This window comes from Vicia villosa, linkage group LG5 (genome assembly GCF_029867415.1).
Source record: "Vicia villosa cultivar HV-30 ecotype Madison, WI linkage group LG5, Vvil1.0, whole genome shotgun sequence".
In the NCBI taxonomy this organism is placed as follows: Eukaryota; Viridiplantae; Streptophyta; class Magnoliopsida; order Fabales; family Fabaceae; genus Vicia; species Vicia villosa.
Genome location: NC_081184.1, coordinates 19308319 through 19325906, shown reverse-complemented (window position 1 = coordinate 19325906; position 17588 = coordinate 19308319). Strand labels below are relative to the sequence as shown.

Sequence of the window (17588 nt, the reverse complement as noted above, 5' to 3'; positions counted from 1 at the left end):
TCTTTAACATATCAAATAATTTTTTTATTTATATTAAATTTTATGGACATGATCTATGTAATGTTAGTTTTCAATCCAACAATGAATTTTGTTATACATATACGTGGTATAGAGTTATCAGATGTGTCATGTTACTAAATTTGACACCTTAATGTCATTTGATTATATATACTAGTAAGAGACCCGTGCTGTCGCACGGGTAATAATTTAATTTTTTGTCGAAAAACAAAAAAAGCCTCAAATGATATAATTGTACATAAAAAAAAATAACATTTGTGAACTTAATACCTTGTTCCAATATGATGAGTTTTGATAAAGTCACAACATATGAATGATAGTTGATAGTTTATACAATTTTTTTGCATGTATTAATCGAGAAACAACTGCAAAGGAATCTCCAAAACATTTAGCAATGAATAATAAAAAGGGAAACAAAGCTGCAACATGATTATCCAAAATGAGTAGGATGTATGGACCTGAAATAGCACGGAAACACAAAAATCATATACTGTGGAAGTAAAGAAATAAATTATTTCGGCATTGTTGTCATGGGAGAATAAGTTTATATTTTTAAAAACATACCTTCAAATGTTATGGAACACTTCTTTGAATACAACATTGGTGGTAGAGAGCATAGGTTCTTTATCTTTGTCATGAATAAGAATCCTTAATCCCTTTTTGGATCTCACTCTTGAGATAGCCACATATAATTGCCCATGACTAAAAACTTCTTTTGGCAAGTACAAACCAACATTGTCAAGCGATTGGCCTTGAGACTTGTTAATAGTCATGGCAAAGGAAACAATAATTGGAAATTGGCGTCTCACCAGTTTAAATGGCCACGGTGACTGTGAAGGGGACAGAGACATTCTAGGAATATAAAATAAGTTACCAACATTTTTTCCAGAAATGATCTTAGCTTCAATGACATGAGCAGCAAGCCTGGTAACAGTTAGCCTGGTACCATTGCACAAACCTTCAGATTGGTCTAAGTTGCGCATTAACATAATAGTGGCACCAACTTTTAACTTAATTGAATGGTTAGGCAATCCCGAAGTCTTAAGAGCATTTAGGAACTCGGGTGTTACGTGCTCATATGCATCAAAGCTATTTGCATCAGATTTATCAATAGAATCACTGCTAAAGTATTCTTTCTCTTCTCCTACAACAATTGAAAAAGATGAATATTTAGATAAAATGTATGTCCAACAGTAGTTTATATTTTGAAATAAAAAAAGTTGCCATTATTAACGGAAAAAAAACTTGAATACCTGGAAGAAGGTTTGTTATATATTGGTTGATATCATCGACTACTTCGATTGTTGAAGCTAAGATTGCACGACTCTGAAGATAGGTGGAATCAAGATAGTTATGAATGAGATCAGGGTACGTATCTTCAACAATTCCCTTAATCGGATCTGAAAAGTTGGAAATTAAGAACTCTTCTGGAATACAAATATCAGCATAGCCATCATTTGGCTCGCACATGGTACCATCTCCAATTTTTAAAATCCACTCAGAAAAACTCCTTATCTCATCATTTGTAGAAGTAGGTTGACCAACTTGCAAGCGCATGTTCTTTGTAAGCCTCAAGACTTTACAATGATCCCAAATGTAAGACGCATTGATTGTTGCATGAATGATATCAGATCTAGTACCTCTCGGTATAACAGGGAGAATTTGTCTGAAGTCACCTCCAAAGACAACAACCTTTCCTCCAAAAACTCTTTTAGATGCATTTGTGTCTGCACTCATAATATCTCTCAAGGATTTGTCAAGTGATTCAAAGCAAAACTTGTTAGCCATAGGAGCCTCATCCCATATGATTAGATCTGTCATCTTTAGAAGCTCAGCAAGGTGATCTTGTTTTTCAATGTTGCATATGGAATTTTCCAAAGTAGGGACAGGAATCTTAAATCTAGAATGAGCAGTTCTTCCACCTGGTAACAACAAACTTGCAATCCCACTTGAAGCAACCGGCAAAACAATTTTTTTCTTAGACCTAAGTGCTGCTGATAGAGTGTTCCACATGAAGGTCTTACCAGTGCCACCGTAGCCATATAAAAAAAAAACTCCTCCTTCTTGCTTTTCTACAGCAGTCATGATTTCCTCAAAGATGCTCCTTTGTTCATCTAAATCAAACAGACATTTCCAAAGAGAGTTGTTAATGATTATAGGACGTTGATGAATTTTAAAATGCAATAACACACTATGCAATTACCTGTAAGAGAAGCGTAGAGACTTTCAAACAGTTGTTGTTGAGCAAGAACATCATATTGCCGTTCATCATAAAGGAGTCGATTTCCTGTAAAGGTTTCGACATAGTCTTTAGGATATGGCATGGTCTTGAAGTCCTTCAAACTTCGATTATTATTTTGCAACAGTGTTTCAATAGCCATGAGTGTTCGTTCTTTTAGCTCGGCATCACACATCGTCAGACCTATGATACCGAATAAAGAAAAACAAAGTTTCAATGCTGAAAAAATTTCTGAACAGACATCATGAACATTGTATATACTGTATACCTTTGTATTATTTAACATAAAGGAATTAATACTTGTAAAATTTGGTAAAGCAATAGTGATTGTAAACATGAACTATATGCAAAAATTTGCGTAGATGAGATATGATATAAACCAAACACGGGCCAAGTTGCAATTGTCCCAACTTTTAAAGAAACAGTGGCTGCAATATGTGAAACTCCCGCAGCCACTGCCAGTTTTGATGGAAAGAACCTATTGTCGAGAGGTTCCATGCATTTAGCATGTGCTTTTGAGCTGTGTCAATATTATGGCAGTGTTAATCATAGAGTATTATTAATTCCCAAATGATACTGGAAATGTCAATATGTGAAATTACCTATTCTCTTAGTATGTAACTACAATAAAATCAGTATAGTAAACATACCCTTTGGCAACCTAGTTGGGCAATTCTACTTATAACAGTTTGTAATAAGTAGAAAACGGGAATCCAATAGATTTGCAAACGGCTGAAGATAGATCTCCATGAAAAAAACCGAAAGACCGAATATGTTTTTAGTAAAGAATAAATACCTTGATCTCTTGCGAATACTCGTTGATCATAAAGAATGCCATCTGATAAATACATCCAAGTCTTTCTCCAAACGTGTTCCGGTCTATTCATCGATGAAGATAGTAACATGGTAACAAAAAGCTTGCGTAAAAAATGACCTGAACCCCACTGATGTGCCTCTTTGATGGCCTCGACAAATTCGCGATCATCTTGTAAAAACCCCATTGCAAAGCATGCATCTCGAAATGTTTTTAGTCTCTTACCGTCAACCGTCTTGATGTCTTGATAGGATAAAGGGCCTTTTTTGCAAGTGAGCATCATCCTTAAATAAAACAACTCCCCAGTGCTTTGAGGAACCCAAATGAGTCGACCAATGGTATACCCTCGTTTCCTTGGTTTCCAAGATCGACTTCTTTTATGATAAACAAATTTAGAAACAAAGTCCCCATAAGTTAGTAATCTTGCTTCTTCATAAGTCTTGTTTGCTTCGAACCATGCTGTAAACATAGACTCTGTTACACTTGGTTTGAGCAACACATCACCAACCTGCTCATAGTCTTTGTAGTACACAGAGTTTTCACCTTCCATGTGGAAAAACAATCTTTCTACGGCTGGCTTTCTGCCATGTATAGAATAGGAAAATATCCTCCAGCATGCTTCACTTGGGGAGATGTATCGACAATCCAAATATTGTTTGATTTCGTCGACGTTGTTCTTATCTTGGCCTTGTATGATTGCAGAAATTCTATCAGAACCTTTGTTTATATACTTGAAGAGGTATTTGATAGAAGTACTTTGGTTGCACCATTCCATGTTAATGTGGGCTTCGTACTTCAACAACAAACTTGGATTGTGAGGAACAACATGACCACTATGAAAGATGAGTCCATTTTTTTCAATGGTGTGTTTGTTGTCTCTTCTCCTATAAACAGGATACCCTTCTTGGTCCACGATCGTCGTAGGTTGAAATTTCTTAGGGTAAAACTTGGTGCACCTTCCATCTTTCGTGCAAGGTGTTTTGGGATTTGCCAAACCACAAGGACCATGAACCATGTGAGCTTTGACCAAACTGTACAACCGAGGGTGTGTTTCGGGATCGGGCACTTCAGCACTAATGATCTTGTCAATGTCTTCTGGACCTGGATATTTGTTTGAAGGATGCAAGAAGATCAATATATGGGCATGAGGCAATCCTCTCTTTTGAAACTCAATGGTGTACATGTCTACAATTGGAAAAGCAAAAAAAAAAAAAACTCAAAACTACGGTTAAAAATGATAAACAATATGAAGTCATCAAAGTTAAGGGGGAGAATAAACTCACAGGCAAGTACTTTGCCAAGAACACCTTTTTTGGTTAAATCTGTAAGCAATTGATCAAATTTGATTTTGAAGACTCTTGAGATGATATCCGGTCGATCTTGAGGTTTCAAATGAAGAGGTCTAAGTACTCTTTGAATCTCGGGCCAATTTGGATTACAAGTAAAGGTAATAAACAAATCAGGAAATCCAACTTTACTGCATATAGCCATTCCATCATAGTACAATTGATCCATAAACCTACGTCCTCCAACAAAGGAAGAAGGCAATACCACTCGTTTGCCTATGCTGTTCCCTTGGGCCTGACTTTGGTCTCCCTCTTCATTCAAAGAGTTGTACTTGGAAACTCGAAGTTTTGGTTGATTTTTACGTAACCATTCTAGTTTCTCAGACTCTAACATTGTGTAACCATCGACCAGAAACTGCTGGAACAACCTTCTAGAAGATAATAAAGTCTTAGCTTCATTGGACCTACTTTGAATGCGGTATGCCAAGAATTCCCGAATTGTGAGCCTATTTCGTATGCTGTTATTGTTGCCAGGCAAGTCCCTGTGAGCTACATCAGGTCTATAACCGTCCTCACCATAAGGAAAAATCAAAGGATACTGGTATGCCATGTAAGCTGCATGCAATTCGTTGATTCTTTGAAGTCCCCCACCTCTTGTTTGCATAATGATATCACGCATTTCCGCCGTGTCAATATCACCAACGACCAAGGCCGCGACTTCAGACACAGTAGGTTGGTTATACACTCTTCCATCGGTCGATCGGTTAGAAATGAGGCGTAGTTTGAGATTTTGAGTTTCCCCATTGGCTAACCATTGTTTCGCCATCTGAAAGCTCTTTGCGTGAGGATTGTATTCGTACAGCATTTTGGACAGCTGGTTTACTACATCAGAATCAATGTTCTCTTTGTTCCTGTCAATAAAACATCAAATTTGTCATGTGTTGGATGATCTGGTAGGAAACGTGCTTGAGTTAGCATTCATAAGCATAATGATATCGCAAATGTAAAACACATGATAATCAGTATGCATAGGGCTGATTATATAGCTCATGAAAAAAAAGTGACAGTGAGTATTAATGAAACTAAAAAACTAACTCAAGCAGAAATGTGTAACAGTGAGTATTCATAGATAATTACCTAAGTCCATGCATACGGTTTTCGGCTTCATTTTCCGTGTCATATATATATAATTGTGCAAATTTCGGCTTTTGCCCTTGAGGAGGGAGCAAACTTCCAATTCGATGACACGTTTGACCTTGTATCCTCATTGTTGGAGGGCCGCGACCATTGTTAAAACGATTGTCTATCTTTGCTCCCGGGGATGTGAATGCAAACATCATATTGTATAGTCGGATTTGTTGTTGAAACTTCCGGCTAACTATACTGTCGTGATCAAATAAAAGTTTTGCAAGTATATCGGGAGGTTGTCTTAGCATTGGTAATTCAACCTTGCCGTTACCACAACACATCATAAACTTTGGGTTAGCTGAATGTGTACTTTTGTGCATCCTTTCCTGATACCACATCCTTGCTTTGCAATAACAACATTCGATAAGTGGGGAACCGATATCGTAATATTCTACATAAGCATAGAATTTGGGAAATTTAGAAAAGGATTATAAATGGGTAATGTTTGGTAGTAATGGTAAACATGTGCCAGAGAAGGTCAATTTACCCTCTGAATGTCCAGTTGCATTGTCATTGATTGTAAAAGGCGCTTCAAGATCTTCTGATTCAGAAAAGTTTTCCTCGTCGGATAGGTATGCTGTAATAAACATACAGCAGAATTTATTAAAAAGAGACAATGGCGTTTAATTGAAATTGGCTTTCATATTCACAGTTACTTGGTTAAATGGATTAACCTTATACAATCAGAGTGATAGAACACGTATCAAGCATACCTGCAAACGGGTCGTAGTCGCTGTCGTCGTCGGAGTCAGTATTAAAATCCATATTAACCGTAGGTGTAAAAATAGGACATGTTGGCTCGGTTCTGCGTTGGTGATTGGGCGTGGACTGTGACATTTGCGTGACCTCGTGAGAAACATGATTCTTGGATATCTCTTCTATTTGCCGAGCAGGGCGCGGTGTGTTAATGACATTACTGTCGAAACAATGGATGCATCAGTTATACTTATACAGTAGGCATTGTATAAAATGAAGGACATTATGTTTCGTACCTTGGTCCGGGTGTATCATTTGGAATGGGGTGCAGCCGACTACTGGTTTGTGTTGGTCGCTGTGTATTCAAATTCAGTCCTGACTCTGGATCACGCATATGTTTTCTTGGCCGGCCTCTACGTCGTTTGGGAGCATAAACACAACTGATATCAAGTTTAGTTAGTTACTTTTATAGTTAGTTACTTGGCCGGCCTCTACGTCGTTTGGGAGCATAAAATCACATATCCATATAATAATCATATCTGATTAAGAACTTATTGAATAACAGAATTATATAATGGATTCCTACACATAATTCATATGGATTCAAGACCTCAAACAGGCTGAGGTTCAGACATGTGTTCTTGTTTAAATTGAAGGCTACCATGAGGTATCTAAATGTGTGCTCTTCTATCACTTTACTGTCATGCATGATCTGAAACTTCATAGTCAACTCATTTTACCTACACTGTTATAATTGTTTTGAACTAATTAAGAATACCTAGTGATTTTGTTAGGTACAAATGTGAATTTATAGTCAGCCAAACCAAGTGAAATTATAAGCAGTTTCGCACCAAGTATTAATTGAGGTGTCTCTAGACCAAGCAACAACTTATTATCTATTTCGGATACCTAATTTATTGAATATGAACAGGTAGTTGAAAATAAAATAACTCTGTTGGCCCAAAACTCTTAAAAAATAGTTGTAAACATGAAGGTGTTGCGAATTTCCCGTACCTCGGCTGTGCTATTGCATGCGACGTGTGGTTTGTATGGCACGGTTGTTGTTCTGCCGTTGTTTGATTACTGCCTCGTATAAAAGAGCATGGATTAAACAATGAAAGACAAATAATGTTAAGGTGTAACTATGAAATAAGTTTAATATTACTTCAGGTAAGGTGGGAAGCAACATCGTTTATAAACGTCAAGCTACTTATGTACCTTATTTGACCGGTGTAACCAAGGTTCAGATTCACCGTGTGATGCCCTTCCTCTCTTTCAAGTATAGGAAACTTTCTGGTTAAGTTCATAGCCATATTTGGAACTCCGTAGTGATTCTTAGGCCTACCTCTCACCGGTCTGGGAATTTGTGGTAATCTGTTAACAAAATCAACATGGAAACCTTAAAAAAACAGTGATGTAATCAACTTTCAAGATAACCTAATCGACAGTGATGTAATTCTTAGGCCTACACACATTGAATCAATGGTGGTATATGTTGAGGCCCAGTGTAAACAATTGTAGTTAACCAAAAAACTTTCCACTTCCATGGGGCATGTGTTCCACATATGAACCATGAGTCATTTGTTTCAAGCTTACCTTGTCACACAAGTTATATGAACAGACAACAATAGCACAGTTAAATAAATTGTTAAATGTGTTATCTTGATAAGCAAGTAAGGGATTGCACTAAGTTGGTAAATAAGTTGGTGTGAAATACATAGGGATTGCACTAACATGTGTATCGTAGAAGAACCTCCACCTTCACCGACGAAGTTTTCATCCGGACACCGTTTTTGATTAGCTTTTAATGAGGAAGGAGTACATCCCGCATTTTCACTCGTCGTAGAGCTGGATGCAAATTTTGAAAATAGATTTGTTGCTAATGTATCTATCCCTCGGGACCTTATATTTGTTTTAAAGGCGTGTCTTGTTGCGCTCGGTCCCGAACCTTCAATATCTACACTCAAATGTTGTGACTGTCCATCAATTCTCGTTGTTGTAGTACTGTTTTGAAAGGATGGAGTCAATTCGGACAGAGGTTGCCTCGGCGTGAATGACATTGTAGTGTTAATAGTTGCCTCGAGAGGAAACTGTTGGTGAGGGCTGTATTTTTGACGTTTGGAACGATTCTCTTTCAAAAGCATTGTCCTTCTTGATCGTGCCATTTTCGCGTTGCGTTTTCTGTCAAACCGGTCCATAATTTGGAACCTAAAGAGAGCTACAACAGTCAACCAAATTTAATTTGAATAGAGTTAGTAGGTGCAATTTAAATCCACATGATAGTAATCTATAACTATGCACATAGTGTTCTATTGACAAACCATATTACCATGCATTTGCTGTACCAAGGGAGTTAATGCAGAATCATATATATAACCTTTTCATGACAGGCACATTGTCTTAAAAATTAAACACACCTAATTTGGTGGTTGGAATATCATAAATGAGTTACACCCACTGAATTTATTGTAAGGTTGGACCTATATACAGAATGATATAAATCGACTATTTGTAGAGGAATGCTTATCATGTTTCTGCTTCTTAGTGTTATCCCGATATGAGATAAGCATCACTACAACTGCCCCTTTTCTGCATTTCTGCCTAAGGTGAGTAAATCAACCACTATTAATTTTTTATCAATTTCAAATTAAAGACTCATCCTATATTTGGGCAGTTGAAATTGGTAGATTCATTTGTTGTATAACAATGGATGCATAGTTGTTCTGCTTAGAGATGTCATGCAAGTAAGTGGTGTTATAGACAAAACATCCAAATCTGTTATTAAGTTCCATTGATGTTCTTGGCTGCATATATTTTAAGATCAAAGAATACTGTTACCTGTCAAACCGATTAGTTTAGGAGTCAAGAGTAAGAGAATTCTGTCCTCATATGGAAGACAAGCATCCCATAAGCATCATCATATCAGCAACTTTTTAAAGTGAAATGGTGTTTTGTATTATGTTTTTTTAATTGCACATAGTATAAAAAAACATCTATGAAAAGTGAAACGGTATTTTAATTGTTTATAAGTATTCCCTATCAGGCATATCTTTTTAGGTTTTTATTGCTAATCTGTTATAATACTAATGCTAATAAATGAAAAGTTCTTAATCAGCAAGAAATAACAAAATGCAAAATGACTGTGTAATCCGCTCCATTACTAAAATATAACTCTGCACCTCAGAGATATTGTATTTGTTTAGTCAACATCTATGAGTAGTAGACCATAATAAATGCTAAGCAAAACTGACAAGACATTAAATTGGAAATGGTAAAAGTGATATGTTCAGCAAAAGTTAAAGCATACATATTGACCTACCGTGTAAAGAAGCATCAAGCATTTATGGTTGAAGTGACAACAATCTCCATTTATACCTTAAATGATGGTATTTGTACAATGACACAGGTTTTGTGTCGCAGCAAGCTACACAATGGAGGGGATGGTGGCTGTTCCCAAGAAATCAATCAGTCTAGTAGGAAATGTGCAGGCCCTACACTCCTCAAAGGCTGTTTTACACAAAAGACAAAGATAAGAACCGCTCAGTTTGGTACTTCCTTCAAATGGTAGATCATAAGTATAGAGAGTAGCAATATCTTAATGGCATAATGTTAAATAGTTATAGTCTAATAAAAAAGTTAAATATAAAAGATGAAAAAATTGCATACGAAATTAATAAAAGTTTACTTAACAACAGCTTTTATTTTGAACCTACCTTTCATGCATATATGTTTTTTGAAGGGCTGGTCTAAAGGTTATGATGTAGTGGTGTTTTATGAGGCACCTACATTTTTTATATATCTAAAGGGTTAGGCTGCTGGGATAGAAGCATCAATATGCATTAACATGAATTTATAAGTGTATCTTCCATCATTTTGAATGTGAACAATAAGGCCGAACAATGGCATGCAATTTGATAGCTATACCATTGCAATTTTATGGTTGGGAACAACTATGATTAATGTAGGTTATAAACTTGCAGCACCCTTATAAAAATTGAAACAAAATCAACACTGCCTTGTTATCAGGTGCGCTATATATGAATTCCCTTAATGAAGATATGTTCATAATTCGTAGGTCGGCCATAAGCAAGGTATCACAATGAGGGCATGCAGCTGCTACGGGTCTCTAACTTAGGCAGAATATACCTTTTTTCATAAAGGTATGCAGCTGTATAGAGTATTAAATAAGGTATGGAATGCAGCAAATATTATTCATCCATGTTGTCCTATTGCATGAAGATACCTATCTCTTACAAAATGCATAAATGTACAATTGCATACAGCCACAGTATAGTCTTGTATCCTACCTTCTCCGTCTCATAAATCGGTAAATAGGACATACCAAAAAATAAGCATTGAGCTGCCATCTATCATCTATGAGGATTATATGTATAACATGTATATAAAGATTATGAAGCAATAAAAAACCTCTTCTGTTAAGCAAACAATAAACATGAAGCTAACAGAATGTAGTGGAATCTAAACCTCATAATGGTAGGTGCATTAATAAGTTAGTGAAGTGTCTAAATTTGTAGTGGATTTCCATAAGTTAGAATACCATGGATTAAATAGCAGATAACATTAGGCATTAGACAAATAAGATTCATTACAAAAGTTTCATAAATAAGAGCTAAGGAGTTTAGAACCATTAGGCATGGCATGCTTTAATTCAAATTGACAGTGGCCAACAAAAGACTGTTATAACAGTTGGTTTGTAACATTACAAAGAGTTATAGGCTGGTTAGGCATCCAAAAAAGAGGCAAACTTCCATATTAAACCCACCATATTAGTCCTTTTTGAGGTGCTTTGTCTTTTTTCCATTCTTGGACTTAGTAGCCGATTGTTTAGGAGTGAGCTCATCGGCCTGAATGAGATCATTGATCGAGGTTGATGTAGCGACCCTCTTGGCAGGAGTACTACTGCAGCTTGCGGAAGGACTCCCCTTATGGTTAGCAGCCTCTTCTGGTTGAGCAACGCTCGATTGTTCGCAAGTTTGTGTGTCCTAAAATATGCAGAAAAAACCGTATTACGAAGGAGTTACCAAGCAGTATCAGATAAGGTACATCTAATGGCATAAACCTACTTGGTTTGGATTAAGAGATGGAGAAGTTGTGTCCATTTCCAAATCAGCAGCAGGTTTTACCTAATGAAGACATAATGGAAAAGAGTACATATAAATATGATTTTAGTCACTGTGTAAGAAATGAACATTTCATCAGAAACATAATGTGGCAGACATATGGCTGCTAACCTCATTCGCTGCGAGGTACGCGTCAAACTTATTGTAAAGGCCGTCTTCGTTCAGTATCTTCACAATAGAGAATCGCCGGAATTGTGATTGATATTTGATACGAAACACCATTTGTCTATTCAACAGGGCATCTAGGTGAGTAGGCCAAATCTTAGGATTGTCCTCTCCAGCCTATAGTAAACAACAAAGCATTAGTAGACATGTTCATAGTTTAGTGAAATAATGCAATACAAAGCAAAACTCGTAGCTGAAACTCACCTTCTTCATGATTTCTCTTAATTCGGTAGCAGTGTGATTAGTATAAGGAATAACATCCTTATCCCAAAAAACAAAGACCCCCGTGTGGTTGTCATACTGCACCTCAACTTCAAGTTTGAACCTAAAAGACGGCGTAATAATCAGTTTTAATACAATGTTACAATAGAAATGTAACGCAATTAATGGAAGGGCAAGATATGGTACTCACTTAGTAACGCGTTCAGCATCCGTTTTTCCGCTTGTTTCAAAATACCATCCAAACCTGGAGGCATTAAAAAAGGTGGTAGTTCCAATGGTGGTTGCAAAGCAGTCCTGTTAGAAGAAAGAAAACAGGAAACACATTCTAAGTAACATTATAAACAATGCTATGTGATAGAAGAGCACTACAAATAGAAATAATTATTGAAACAATGTATTAAAAGTCACACCCTTCCAAAGTCAGATACTGCGCGGATACTCTTGACCTCAGACAATTTGGTCCAAAAATTGTTGTTAGAATGAACAGATGAATCGCAAGTCAATGATTGTGAAGCAACAGGTAGGTTGGATCCAAAACTGAATCATCATGATAGGAAAGCAAGATTAATGGTTGTAACAAATTGCACATAGTTCTATCTTTCTTAGGGATTAATAGCATATTACCTAGCTTTGAATTCATCAACTTGTGGATGTTCCAAGTTGATGTAAAGTTTAGAACCGCTCCATGCGTTCGAAAGACATGGTAAACCGGAAACTGAAATATAAAGTGTTGTAAATTATTTGTAAATATGGAACAACATGCATCAATAAAAGGAATAAAAAAAAAATCCACTATATACCCCTAACACAAAAAGTCTACTTATAATACCTGCATTAGTCTTGCACCATGAATGTGTCAAAACAATTATAGTAGGACCGACAAAGTTGTTAGGGGTAGTGTAGGTTACAAACTGTTTGGCGTAATCCTGCCATAACACCAGTTCAATCACATTGCCTTCTACATCACGCAAAGTGAGATTGACGCAAGATTTCCTACCGCCACCTGCTTGCTGGGTTTTCACAACATCTTGTAATACACCAATGACATCTGAAAAGTATAATATGCATTCTTAATCAAAGTGAATATATTCATGTCTATGGATTGAAGTAAATAATAGAAAGTAAAGAGTTGAAATTGGTATCCTACCATACAGCATGTCATGCTTGAAGTCTCCTTTGAGAAATCTCTCAATAGGGTGAAAAGTGTAGCTGTGAGATGGTATTTCTGGTAAATCCACTTTTGACATGGTAGTCCCTCCATTAAAAATGAGTTTAAGTGGGTTAAAACAGACTTTGAAAGGGCCATCATTGTCAACTGGCTCTCCATTATAAAGGTAATACGTTTCATGCTCCTTGACCACTTCAATCCAATCTTGGAAGTCTCTCCCCCAAGTGGTGACATGAATCTTGTCACCCTGTTTAAAGGTTGCACAATACTTTAGCAAGAAGTAAGAAAATGATGCAAATGAAAAAAGGCATTTAAATACTGAAAATGTTAAAAAGTTGATAAAAATGCAACCTTTTCATCCACTATAACCAACTCAAGGTGTTGTTTCCCATTTTTCTCACTAACAACCCACAAATCAACCACCCTAATGTGCATTTTCCAGACCTGATTTCCCTTCACCAAATCTTGAATAAAAATGGGAGGTCTTGACATTTTCGCTGCCATAGATGGAAAGTATAAGATAAAAGAGATAAAAGAAAAACTTCCAGAGCATAGTTTATAGACTTTTTTCCAGTTCAGAGGATGAGTATGATTAAAATGAGAGAAAAACTATATCTTGCAGCCATAAAACATAAAACACAGAGTACATAAAACATAAAAGTAACGAATATGTGTTGTAGCATCAAATATATGTTGCTCGGAGAATGAAATGCAGTAGAAACACCATTTGAGAAAGGAAAACTATGATGTTCTTTGTAGAAACACCGGTTGTACTCTCCTTCAAAAACAATTGTAACAGACAAACGAAAGCTAAGAGAACGTTGAAGCATTCATACCTGAGGAAGGGAACACGCGGAGAAGTATGGAAACGGCGGACAAAGTTAAACCGAGCAGAGCAGAGTAGCCAAACGTTTGTGCTTTGGGTTTGTCCTTTTTTTGTCTAAATGAAAAGTGAGCGGAGCAGAGGAGTAAGATATCAAATTTTTTGGGAGGGAAATGACAATGAGAAGAGTCCAAATGTTAGTACTAACTTTATGGAATAGACCAATCAGATTCATACAAATGGCAAATGTTAGTACTAACTTTATGGAATAGACCAATCAGATTCATACAAATGGCGGGTTTGATATTTTCTTTTGTTAATTACTTTTGTAACCTTTGTGCAGTGCAAATTATTTTGGTTGGGAGGGTAAAAAAATAATTTTGGTAAACATTTTATTAATGGGTAGATAGTAGATATATATATATATATATATATATATATATATAGATATATATATATAGGGCATATCATATGAGAATGCTATATTTATATGAGAATGTGAGAATGAATCTAAACCATTGGATTTTAAAATAAATGGTGGAGATTATGTGTGAATCTTGTTTTTCTCTCTCCTACATCATTTATTTTAATAATGGAGGAGAGAGAAAAAAAGATTAACACATAATCTCCACCATTTATTTTAAAATCCAATGGTTCAGATTCATTCTCATATTCTCATATAAAAAAGACATTCTCATATGATATGCCCTTTATATATATATATATATATATATATATATATATATATATATATATATATATATATATATATATATATATATATATATATATATATATATATATATATATATATATATATATATATATATATATATATATATATATATATATATATATAAGACGTCAAGGAGATAGATAGAGAGAGATATTAGAGATAAATAAGAGAATATAGAGATATGAAACCAGCCGTGGGTTGATGTATTTTAGAAAAGTAGTTTTTTCTATTGAAAATTAGTCTTTAAGACAAAAAGTTGTATCATAATTTAGTGAAAGATAAAAAAATCATATTTTTTGTTTGCATCCCTTCCATTTGTTTTGTACAATCTTATAATAAGTTTCTCCATTAAATGGAAAGTAAAAAAAAAATTATCATCAATTCTCACGTTTCTAAACAAATCAGGTGCAAATTGGATAACTTGACATTAATTGGGTTTCCCAATATTCTCTCTCTTTACTATTAGAAATAAGATTTATATCACCAAAAAGTAACCAACTAATGTAATCATATTTTTGGGCTATGTTGTTAATGAGATCACAAATATGAGTATTTTTGGTTGATTTTAGAGAAACCATAGAGGAAAAAAAAATTAAAATAACCAGGTTTACTAAATAAAATACAGAAAAAATCAACATTTCGGGGTATTTACCAAACTGTCTAGGTTTGGGACATACTGGAAGAGAATGCGCCAAATGAAATGGCGCATGCATGTCACACAAGCCAAACCATTTGGCGCATAAGAAGAAAAATTAGGGCTGGAATTTGCAAGCCATTTGAAATGGCGCATATGGCCATGTATTAACACATAGGCGCCAAACCAATTGGCTCCTATGTGTGGGCCATTTTTTTTTTCAAAAATAACCCGTTTCGGGTATTTTCGCGTACCGTTTTCGATTTTGGTCTATTATTTTCGTAAAAACGTCTAATAAATCGAGTTCGTAAAAATCTTATTAACCCTAAATAATGTAATGTATGCGTTATCGATATCGGTTTTTTACTAAAGCTCAATTTATTGATGAAAGACCGATGAACGGTTACAAGAGGTGTACGGTTACAAGAGGTGGTAAGCGAAACTGATACATTGCATTAAAAAAAATACAGATTATACTAAACTTGCGACGATGTCGAGCCACGATTAGGGCATCTTTTTATATTGTGCCCCACCTGACGGCAAATGCTGCATTTTCGTTCAATTTTGTCGCGGACGTCCATTTCGGTTCTAATCCGTGTACTATTGGGACGCCCTTTTTTCTTTCGCCGCATTGCGTCGTTGTGCCAAACTACCTCTCCATCATACTCAGGCCAGTAATCCTCCTTGGCCACCACAGGAAACGCAACACTGTAAACTCTGAGCAATGTCTGAGTCTTGTAAATCGGAGACAGTAGTGATATAGCGTCGCGGTGGGCAAACGCGTCTGAAAGGATTCCTGATAAGATTCCTGATAAGATTCCTGTAACGATTCCCCTAGGCAGAGCATGCATGCAACCCTATCTGGCAGCTAGTTCTGCAATAATTATTTTTATATATACATATATATATATATATATATATATATATATATATATATATATATATATATATATATATCTTTATTTATGCATATATAAATATTTATTTATATATATATATATACATATATATAAATATTTATATATGTATATATATACATATATATATATATATATATATATATATATATATATATATATATATATATATATATATATATATATATATATTATATATATATATATATATATATATATATATATATATATATATATATATATATATAAATATTTATATATATATATATATATATATATATATATATATATATATATATAAATATTTATATATATATTTATTTATGTTATATATATATATATATATATATATATATATATATATCTTTATTTATGCATATATAAATATTTATTTATATATATATATAAATATATATATATATATATTTATGTTAATATATGGTGGTTCTTACAGACCCACTAGTATAGGTCTGCCACTATCTTCCGAATTGATTATGAAAGACAGGCACACTGATCTAGGTCTGCAACAGGATTCCGTATTGATTGTAAAAGACAGACACACTGATCTAGGTCTGCCACCAGATTCCGAATTGATTATACAAGACAGACACACTGATCTATGTCTGCCACCAGATTCCGAATTGATTACAAAAGACAGACACACTGATCTAGGTCTGTTTATATATAAATAATAATTACGTATATATATTTTAAATAATATTTACGTATATATATTTTATTTAATAAATGTAAATATTGTAATTAATAATTATATGTATTTTAATAATATATATTACTAATTATGAATATAGTTAATAATTACGTATATAAATTACCAATTATGTGTATGTTAATTATTGTACACGTCCGCTAGGGTAAATATTGTCCAAACGAAAACAACTAAAACAACAACCACATTTATTTTAATTCAATGACCCTGCGTTGACAACACAAAACCATCGGTAAATCACGATGTTAAGTTGCAGAATAGAAAAGAAGAGAAAAGAACACAGAACAACTGGTAGTACACGCTCACTCTTTGCAACAAATAAAACAACAGTTAATCTAAACTACTCAAGTGTCACTGCAATAACAAGGGGATCTTCAACGCCTCGGTTAACTTCTCCACTGTGTGTCCAAAACATTAGATCCACGTCCACATTGTCTTTCACACGATCCCAATAATACATGTACGTGCCTTCAGGGTTATTATAAGTCAATGTAATGTATGGACATCGGTAATCTAGCTGTTTAACTTTTCTGGTTGGACCATCTAGTTGACGAAACCCAGTGTTGATGGCTCTAACAATTCTCTGGAAATTCCAGTGAGGGTTAAGGCAAACCCGCATGTGACTACCTTCCTCAAAGAAGACCACAGCCCAAACAGAGTTCATTTTTAAGTGTTTACACTATGATTGAGAGAAGAGTTAGTACTTCAACTCCACACACACACACTTCTATTTATAGCGGGTGCAAGCCAGAGGGAAATTTTATTGTTAATTATTAATAACTTAAATAATAATTGGAAACTTTGTAACAAT

The 17588-nt window shown here is 34.9% G+C and overlaps 2 protein-coding genes across 2 annotated transcripts; both read right to left on the bottom strand.

The window, feature by feature from the left end:
* Nucleotides 1-584: 584 nt before the first annotated feature.
* Nucleotides 585-8406, bottom strand: LOC131604326 (uncharacterized). Its single transcript, XM_058876772.1, has 14 exons — nt 7838-8406; nt 7460-7615; nt 6538-6681; nt 6259-6461; nt 6033-6122; nt 5775-5936; nt 5495-5705; nt 4842-5268; nt 4355-4805; nt 3635-4256; nt 3054-3559; nt 2222-2488; nt 1249-2132; nt 585-1214 (listed from the first exon to the last, which is right to left on the bottom strand). The coding sequence occupies exons 1-14, from the start codon at nt 8404-8406 to the stop codon at nt 585-587; spliced, it is 5322 nt and encodes a 1773-aa protein (XP_058732755.1).
* A 2622-nt stretch (nt 8407-11028) lies between these two features.
* On the bottom strand, nt 11029-13441 carry LOC131604325 (uncharacterized). The gene is made up of 10 exons (XM_058876771.1): nt 13289-13441; nt 12917-13184; nt 12599-12817; nt 12394-12484; nt 12180-12306; nt 11960-12063; nt 11752-11872; nt 11494-11664; nt 11326-11385; nt 11029-11244 (listed from the first exon to the last, which is right to left on the bottom strand). Exons 1-10 carry the CDS (start codon nt 13439-13441, stop codon nt 11029-11031), a joined length of 1530 nt encoding a protein of 509 aa, XP_058732754.1.
* Nucleotides 13442-17588: the final 4147 nt, after the last annotated feature.